The sequence below is a fragment of the Hipposideros armiger genome, unplaced genomic scaffold (genome assembly GCF_001890085.2).
Source record: "Hipposideros armiger isolate ML-2016 unplaced genomic scaffold, ASM189008v1 scaffold_43, whole genome shotgun sequence".
NCBI classification, from domain to species: domain Eukaryota; kingdom Metazoa; phylum Chordata; class Mammalia; order Chiroptera; family Hipposideridae; genus Hipposideros; species Hipposideros armiger.
In genome coordinates, this window is record NW_017731393.1 from 2938179 (window position 1) to 2947857 (window position 9679).

The following is a 9679-nucleotide window of genomic DNA, read 5'->3' on the forward strand; positions in this document are numbered from 1 at the left end:
GACAGCAACTTGTCTGTTCCCCTTCCCCCAATTCCCCAGCACTGTTCCCATCCCCCAATTCCCCAATAAAAATCTGTAAAAAAAAACAAAACCAAAAAAACAAACAAATGAAAAGCACAAAGAGAGAAACAACAAATATGAAAATAGACAAAGAAGATTCAATATTTATACAATAGGAGTCTCCACAGGAGAAAACTAAAGCAAGCAAACAGAACAAGTCCTCTAAATAATAATCCATGAAAAGAGACTTGTTACTACATATCGAAAGAACATGATATGTATGTGGGAAGACCAACCCAGAATAATTCATTCTGAAATTACTGGACTTTAAAACAAAACAAAACAAAACAAAACAACTATTTAGGCATCAAAGCAAAGAAACCAAGTAACTTGTAAGGGGAGAAGATTAAACTGAAGTCAGTCTCTGACAGCAATGCTTTATTACAAGGAAAATGGAATAACTAGATGATGTATTACAGAATTATACACTTGAAGCCTATGTAATTTTACTAACCATTTGTCACCCCAATAAAATTTTAATTAAAAGAAAGAAAGAAAGAAACGGAGTAACAATCCGTAAGATACTCAGGAAAAGGAAACAGGAGCCCAGCATTTTCTACCCAGGCATTCTTTGAAGTTTGAAGTTGAAATCTACTAGAGAGAGACTTTCAGATGACTAAAATTACAGGAGGAGTGTCAGTGTAATGACCGGTGGCAAGGATTAACTATATATTCACACGAATGAAGTTTAAACAGGGCTAGGAGGAAGAGAATAGTTTTAATGGCTGTGTGCTCTGACGATGAAGAGAGCAAAACTATGAAAAAGGAGTCGGGGCAGAAAATGAAAAAGCGCAAAAAATTTTAACCTTTCAATCATCACGTTGGTCATAATGTTTACGTTATTTTTCTGAGAATATATTGTGTGTAATGTGGGAAAGAGTAAATGAATAATTATCTGATATTTAAATGCTATTATCTCTGATGTCTTTGAGAACCGGAAATCTTGGGGTAACAAAAGATATAAGATAGAAGTCAAACAGATGCCTACCAAGCTGAATTTGAATTGAAAATAACATATGAACTCCTGCTGTGCTATATTCTGAAGAAATGTATTTTCTAGTTTGGTCCACTAAAAAGACCTGTAAATAATAACCATTCGGCAGCAATGCGAATCCTAGCACCCAGACAGTGGTCTTGGAATACCATTCCCCACTAGAACTTCCTAGAAAAATGGCTGATTCTAAAATGTATATGGACATGAAAAGAGCCAAGGCGATTATGAAGAAAAAGCTGACGGGCTTACACTAGCAGATATGAAGAACCACTAGGATTAGGGTGTGCTACTGTTGTACTGACACCAGTGGAACAAAACAGAGTCCAGAAATGAATCCACACCTCGATGGTACTTTGTTATGACAAAGATAACACCATAATGAGTGAAGGGAGATCTTTTCAACAAAGGGTGCTGTGCTACATGGAAAGCCGCCTGGAAAAAACGGAATCCAGACCTCTAACACCACAGCAGATACAACACATTAATTCTACAGGGATTGTACAGCTACACGCGAAGGGTAAAATAAAGTTTTAGGAAAAAAAAGACATAGGCTGACATCTACTACTTTGTGGCAGGCAAAGACTTGTTAAACAGGACATACAAAATATTCTCCAAGGGCCAATGTCTGAGAGTGAAAATTCAAGACACAGAGTAGAAGAAAACCTGCAATTCCTGTATCTACAAAGGACCTATTATTTGAATTCCTACAATTTTTAAAACTGCTACAACCCATTAGAAAGATGGGCCCAAAGACTAAACAGGCACTTCAGAAAATAATTTATCTGAACAGGTGATAAACTTACGAAGAGGTGCCTCATTCACCAATTAACTGGCCACTGACCAGCTCACCAGAATGGCTAAAATGAAAAACAAGCTATAGTGGCAAAAGGTATCTGCAACACACATGTAACCAACAAAGAGTTCATATCCAGAATAAACAAGGAACTCTTTTAAAAATTATGAAAATGTCAGGCAGCCCAATGGAAAATAAACATTTGAAAAGATACTTGACATCATAGAAATACCAAGAAAAACAACAAGATACCACAATGAGACAGCGTGGTACCGGCATAAAGCAGCCACATATGCCCATGGGATACAACTGAGAGCTCAGAAATTAATCTTGACATTTATGGACAATGGTTTCTGACAAGGGCGCCAAGGCAACCCCATGGAGAAAGAATCGTGGTTGTGACAAATTGTGCTGTGACAACTGGGTTATCCACGTGCAGAAAGCTGAATTTAGACTTCTTCCTCACATTATAGAGAAAAATGAACTTGAAATGGATCATAGACCTAAATATAAGATTAAAACTATAAAACGTCTAGAAGAAAACACAGGGAAAAACTTTGTGACCTTGAGTAAGGCAAAGAGTTCTCAGATACACCACCAAAAGCAAGAGCTGTAAGAGAAAGATGGGATAAACTGAACTTCATCAAAATTCCAAACTTTTGTGCTTCAAAGAGTAGAAAAAGAGAAGACACAAACTGGGAGAATATATTTGCAAACCGTGTATCTGATAAAGGACTCATATCCAGATTATTTAAAGAATTGTTATATAGTTGACCCTGGAACAACACGGGTTTGAACCATGCAGGTCCACTTACACACAAATTCTTTTCAATCAATACTGTAAATGCATTTTCTCTCCCTTGCGATTTCATTAATAAAATTTGCTTCTCTCCAGCTTATTTTATTGTAAGAATACAGTATATAATAGGATTTTTGACTGCACAGGGGGTCAGTGCCCCTAACCCACACACTGTTCAAGGGTCAACTGTAATTTAATAAGAAGACAGCCAATTTAAAAACAGGCAAAGGCTTTGATAGACATTTCACCAAAGAAGATATACAAACAGCTAACAGGTATGAAAAGACACGTAACATCCGCAGTCATTAGGGAAATGCATATTACCATAAAGAGACACCACTACATCCTCACAGGAAAGGCTGGCATAGAGACAGACAATAACAAGTACAGGCAAGAGTGCGGACACACCGGAACCCTCGTGTGTTACTGTGGGAATGTAAAATGGTGCAACTGCCTTGGAAAATGGTTTGGCAAGTTTCTTTAAAAACTGAACATAAACTTATCATACAAGCCAGCAATTTCACTCCTAGGTATCCACCCAAGAGGAAAGTGTGTGTGTGTGTGTGTGTGTGTGTGTGTGTGTGTATTCAAACAAAGACTTTTATGTGAATTCTCACAGCAGCATTATTCATAGTAGCCAAAAAAAAAAACCACACTCAAATGTCCATTAATTTGTGAATTAAATTGTGAATGAACAAAAGGAAGGATGTTCATATAAAAGGTTTTCAGCATTAAAAAGAAACAAACTACTCAATGTGGATGAACCTCAAAAACATTATATGAAGTGTTTACAATGAGTGAATTTTATAGTATGTAAATTATGCCTCAATAAAACTCTAAAAAAAGTCTATGATTTGAAAGAAAAAAGAAAAAATCTATGGAGAGAACTGAAGTTATACCCAGAGAAACACATGCTTTAAATTCTTTTATTATTAAAGACAAACTAAAAATAAGTGACCTCTGCATTAAACTTAACAAGTCAGGAAATAATAAGATAGGATAAGTAATTGAAGATAAAAGTGGTAATGAATGATACTGAGAACAAACAAAATAATCCAAAGAATAAATGAACTCATAAGCAGACCTCGCCGCCACAGATGTAAAAGACATTAACCCCGTTAGCGAACGTTACGTATGAGGACTTACTACACCACCTACTCTACACTGACCCCCCCCCCAAGAAGGAACCCACAGATTTCTCTGAGAGAACCTCGAGAGGCAGGTGCATCTCACAGTCCCCAGCATCAGATGGCAGTGTGACAGAGCTGCGTAAAGAGCTGCAGGCCAGTGCCGGGAAAGATCACAATGTGCCAGTACTGAGACATCTTAGATTTGATAAGATACAGGAATGCAAAAAGAGAAGAAAACTACAGACCAGCTCCAGGGAGTAAATGCAAAAGCAGAGAATGAGAGTTAGTAGGCTGAACCAGAGAAAGGAAAGGCGTGTGGAGACAATGCTGACATTTAGGCCAGTCATGCAAGGATAGTTCAAAACCAGAGAAACCTGTCAACACGCAGTGACTGTCGTACCATCCGAGGAGTACAGCTTGCGGCACCTAAGAAAGCTCAGCGGCGGTGCACTAGCACGCAGGAGCCAGCCTGAACGGGGCGGGGGAGGGGGAAGGGCCGTGCGAGGGTGGCCCTCATACACCAGCACTCTGGGGAAAGGTGACAACACACCAGACACTGAGCCGTTTTACGTGAAACAAGGAAATGCTGAAGCATTTTACCAAAATGGGAGAAAACAGGGAAGCTCTCATCTCCATTATCTATGTTTTACTGGTCCTAGCTAATAGCATAATAAAATTAAAACAACTAGTATGTGTTGGCATAAATATTGGAAGAGAGAAAAGTATCTAATTACAAATGAGAGGATGATATATGCAGAGTCCAGTTTAAAAATTAACAAGATTAGGGCCGGCTGAGTGGCGCGTTGGTTAAGAGCTGGCTTGGGACGCCTGAGGGCCCTGGTTCAGATCCCACATATGAGGGCCAGTGACACTGCCCTCCACAGCTAAGATGCTGAACAACAGCTCAACCTGGAGCTGGGCTGCCGTGTGTCGCCGGCGACGGCGTAGGCTGCAGCCCCTGCTGCAGTGGGTTGCCATGAGCTACTGTGGGTAGCCAGCAGCCAGCGTGAGCGGCCAGCAGCTGCTGTGAGCAGCCGTCCAGAAGCCGGTGACTGATCTGCCTCGCCTGGGAAGAGCGCAATGATGGTGCCAACTTGGGCCAGTGAAGCAATGTCCTCCACAACTAGACTGAAGAACAAAAGGACAGCAACTTGTCTGTTTCCCGTCCCCCAGTTCCCCAGCACTGTTCCCATCCCCCAATTCCCCAATAAAAATATTAAAAAAAAATTAACAAGATTAATAAGAAAATTTGGCAAGGTGACAGAATAATATTTAAAAACCAACAACTTTTAATTATATTAGCAAGAGCCAATTAGAAGCAGAAATGGAAAAATAAGACCCAGTTATAAGGGGGTGGTCACTCCGAGGGGTAACAAGTATAACTAGTCCACTGTGTTGTACAGCTGAAACTAATTTTAAAAAATGTTTATCTCACAAAAAAAGAAAAAAATCAATTTACTTATTTTCTACACTTACGTGGCAACTAAACCCTTTCAAATTGTAAAAAAAAAACCCAACCCAAAACACCCAGTTATAAGAGTAAATATAAATAATAATTTTTTAAAAAAGAGTAACTATAAAGTACTTAAGAGTAATTAATGAAAAGGTAGAAACTTGAAATAAAATCATAAAAATCTTATAAAAAGTCGGAAAACAAGACCCAGAAAAATGGAGGAGATATATCATCTTCCTAAATGGTAGAAGAGTATCACAAAAGTGTCAATCTTCCCCAAATTTATATACAACTTCAACATCATTTCAATTAATTCCTACTTTTTCTGAACTAGACAAAATTATTTTAACGTATCTACAGACCCACTAATGATTTAGAAGAGCCAAGACAGATCAAACAAGACCAGTGAAGGGCCCTGGCTTGACCTTGGCCGTGTGAATTGCTCCTGGGTGTACGGCTGCACAACGGAACATTTCTCCCTCTGGGAACAGAGAAAACTGGTGTCAGCGTGAGCAGACTGCATGCCAGTCTTACTCGGTATAAAGTCAGAGAGAAAATGGAGTTGCAGACAGCAAAGTAGAGACTGAGAAAGAGGGCTGGGCAGGGAATCCTGGGTGCCACAGGCAAAGGACGCGAGTGGGACTGGGTGTCTGCCTGGGGGATGCCAGGAGGGGCACAGCCCAAGGTGGGTGATGGCTCTGGGAAGCCCTCTCTGCTCACATCCCAGGTCCACCTGGCCCTGGAAGGAGACGTGAGCACGCATTACTTTACCTACTCACTGGCGGTGTCCCACTCACTGGGACAGGTGCTGGTCTCAGCAGAGTGGGCCCTTGTTTTTGTTTAACGCTGTATCCCCAATCCTAGAACAGGTCCTGTTTTTGTAGGTGCTCAATATAGTGTTTGCTGAATGAATGAATGGCATGAGAAAGGCATGGACTATTTGGGAGGGGGGATCCCTCAAAAACGACTTAGCATGCAAATTATCCACCACAAAGCTAGACCAAATACACGCCACACAAGCTCTTGAAATTACAGTGAGTGGATTCCCAGCAAGCAGGAGCAGGAAGTGCCCCCTGAATCCGCAAACCCCTCCCTCCATCCACCCCTCCCTGTGCCTCCATCTCTCCCCCTCTCTTCTCTCCCCGGCCCCCTCCCTGCGCCCCACCCGCTGCATCCCCTCCCTCCCTGCACCACCCTCCCTGCACACCTGCACTGAGCTCCTGCTCTCTGCCATGCAGTGTGGAAAGCACTGGGACACACATGTAGACGACAAACTTCCTGTTCTCACTGAGTTCATCGATTGTAAAAGACCCATTATTATGTCATTCAGGTAGGAAAAACGTCTGACATTTTCTTTATTGCGCTACTTTTAGAGTTTAGTAAATAGAAAGGTTTTCAGAGGTTCACAGTTGACTTTTGGGTCCTTACCCTATTTTCTTTGATAGGGTTTCATGTATTTCAATCTTAAAATCTCCTACAGGACAGGAGACCCTCAGCTGGAAAGGGGCGAGGTGCCACTTGGGGTGATTTGAAGCAAAGAGCACTGTTCCCTGACTTATCTCACATAGGAATCCCCTGGGTGGAGGGAATCCCCAGTGACTCTTAGGACAAAGTCCAGGAAGGACTGTGGTCCCAACAATGGAAAAACCAGAGATTCTACCATAGTTCTCTCATTATTACTTTCTGAGTTGTCAGGGTTGTAAGACCAATGAGAAAGAAGAATTCCTTAAAAGAAAAACTGACTAGCTTAATTATGATTCATATGAAAAGATTTTAAGCCTTTCCTCTTATTTTTTTAGTGTATTATACTGGCAATATATTTACGATAAGATTTTTATCTTAAAGGGCTCTGGAGTTTAAAATATTAGTTGAGCAAATAAGTTAATGGCATTCAATCTAAACAAAATCAAAAGAAGAAAAGACAATCCTATAGAATATAAACACGGCACAGGTATAAAAAGCTAGCCAGCTATCAAAACGTTACCCCTTCTCCCTAAAGAGGCAACGTTTAACTTTAAAAGACAAGTAACAAAAATTACCTTTTAAAGATGGTAGTTTCTGAAGTTCTCTATTATTGCTGGCGCTAAACCTGGAGGAATTCTGCCGTTTGTCTCTCCTCACCATGGGCGGAGGGGTCTGCACTTTTATTTTACCAGACGTTGTAACTGGGACAGCAATAAGGCTGTTTTTCCTGCTGGAAATCTGTTTCCAAAATAAAAACAAGAACAAAGGAATGTGTTCAATGACTTGACTTTATAGCGCCATTAGAATATGGAAAAACATATAAAACTTTTACTCTGGGCCCATCTCCGCCACTGTAAACATACTGTAAACAACATGATTCCTTAAAGCTGCCAGAGTCTGAGCCTATACCCCGCCTCTAGCAACACTAGCTTTCGAGAGATGCACAGATCTACACAATTTCTTTTACCCTCCTTCAAATTTCTGGCTCCTCTATTTACCATATAGGCTGATATATATGTGGGCTGATGACAAAGACCCTTAGAGACGTTCACATCCTAACTCCTAGCACCGGTGATTATGTTTCCTTCCTTGGCAAATGGGACTTTGCAGGTGTGATGGGGTTAAGGCTCCTGCGATGGCAGGGATCATGGGTTACCAGGGGGAGCCCCAAGTAGTCACACAGGTGTTTACAAGACAGGGATGGCAATTGGATGACAAAGCAGAGGTCAGAGTGGCTGGCAGATGCTACGCTGCTGGTTTGAAGACGGAGGAGGAGCCGGGCTACAAGGAGTGCCGGTGCCGCTAGCAGCTGGGAAAGGCCAGGAAACAGGTTCTTCTCTAGAGCGTCCAGAAGGAACTAGTCCCTGTCATCCGATTAGGTCTAAGGGGCCAGCTCGCCCAGGGAGCCCTGTGGGTCAGCTGTGCTCGGCCCCCTGCAGTGACAGCTGACAGGTGCAACAGTGAGTGTGGCCCATCAAGATTCTTTGTGCAATGTCTAATACATGGTGATGGAAGGAGAACTGAGTCTGGCTGGTGAACACACAATGTGACACATAGATGACGTATTACAGAATTGTACACTTGAAACCTATGTAATTTTACTAACCATGTCACCCCAATAAATTTTAATTAAAAAAAAAAGAGATCCTTTGTGCAATGAAGGTACTCACTCCTCCCCGTCCAGTCCGCCCAAGGAAATGGAGTTTGTGTCCGCACATCTGCTTTTTAAAAGCCTGCCCAACGTGTCCTAGAAACAGAAACCCGCCAAGCCCCCACTCACCAGGGACAGCAGACCTAACAGCTCGTACCCCCCTCTTCACGCTCATCCTTGCCTGGAATTCTTACTCAGAAGTAAGCGCTGCTTTAGTTTTTAAGGGGGTGCTGAGGAATGCCGAGCTCAGGAAGTTTTCCAAGATGTCGGGCTGCCGCACGCAGACAGATGGGTTCCTCCCCAGAATGCAGCCTCTTCCTCAAAATGTGCTTTCTTGGGCTCTGTCCCTGACATCTGTCATTCTTTCCACCTGATGGGGAAAGCGTGGGTCTTTCTTCCTTAAAAACCCCATCCATAACACTCCTCCTCCACGGAACTCCCCAAGTGAAAACTTTTCTGCTCAGCTTCCCCTGGGTGACCTGGGGAACCCTGGTACTTACTCACAGCCACGGACAGCTCCTTGCATGGACTTGCTTTAAGTGTCCAGTAGGTTGCGGTTTACATGGCCTCTTATTTGGCTGTACGCCGCATCCCGTGCTGCCCTCCTCATGACCTTGGCGGACCTGGGTGTGCACGTGCACAGGAGCCCCACTCCTGCTCCAACCCCGACAGGAGAACAGCCTGGCCTGTGTGTCTCACACAACGCATCGAACACTGGACTGGGTGATGTGGCGAAGCCATCCAACAATTAAATCCATGGGACTGACAGCTCCCCGCAGGGAGATGCACTGAGTTAAGTAAGGCTTTTCACGGCTGAGAAAACCAAGTTACCCGAAGACCTGTTGATCCACGTATTGCCTCCGGTCCCCTGGGTCTCCCTCCCAAGCCCTCCTGGGGCAGGCAGTTGGCTTCTGGAAAAGACAACCCACTCCAGTGCCCTCCCAGGGCTCACAGCCCTCTACCCTAATGGTGTCTGCAGAGCCCCCAGGCGCCAGCCCAGCCTCTGCCAGCTCCAACCCCACTCCCTGCTCAGATGGTGGAAGTCTGCCCCTGCAACCCCACCAGCTGTGTCCCGCCAGGTGCTCTCTCAGCCCATCTTGTCTCCTGTGGCTGTAACTTGACGTTCACTTGTTAGGAGGTGGACATCTCTACCCGACAGGACTATCAGTGCCGGGAAACAGGCCCGTGCGCTTGGACACCATACTGTCCAGTACTGAGAAAAACCCAGGGCTGCCCACTACCTGACAGGAGCCCGAGGGACCTGAAAGGTCAGGGAGACTCCTCTGAGGGCGTGTGAAGGGGGTGGGGGTGGGGGTGTATGTGTGTGTGTGTGTG

The 9679-nt window shown here is 43.4% G+C and overlaps 1 protein-coding gene across 4 annotated transcripts in view; it reads right to left on the reverse strand.

Annotated features, from left to right (window-relative positions):
- The window catches only part of PPP2R5C (protein phosphatase 2 regulatory subunit B'gamma), a 151421-nt gene that overhangs the window by 121155 nt on the left and 20587 nt on the right, over nt 1-9679 (reverse strand). For 3 of the 4 annotated variants that reach the window (XM_019639288.1, XM_019639287.1, XM_019639289.1), the window contains exon 3: nt 7269-7431. The exons of the other annotated variant lie outside the window; for it this stretch is intronic. In XM_019639288.1, coding sequence (XP_019494833.1) covers nt 7269-7431 — 163 coding nt within the window. The remainder of the gene's footprint in view (nt 1-7268; nt 7432-9679) is intronic. 4 annotated transcript variants of the gene reach the window in all.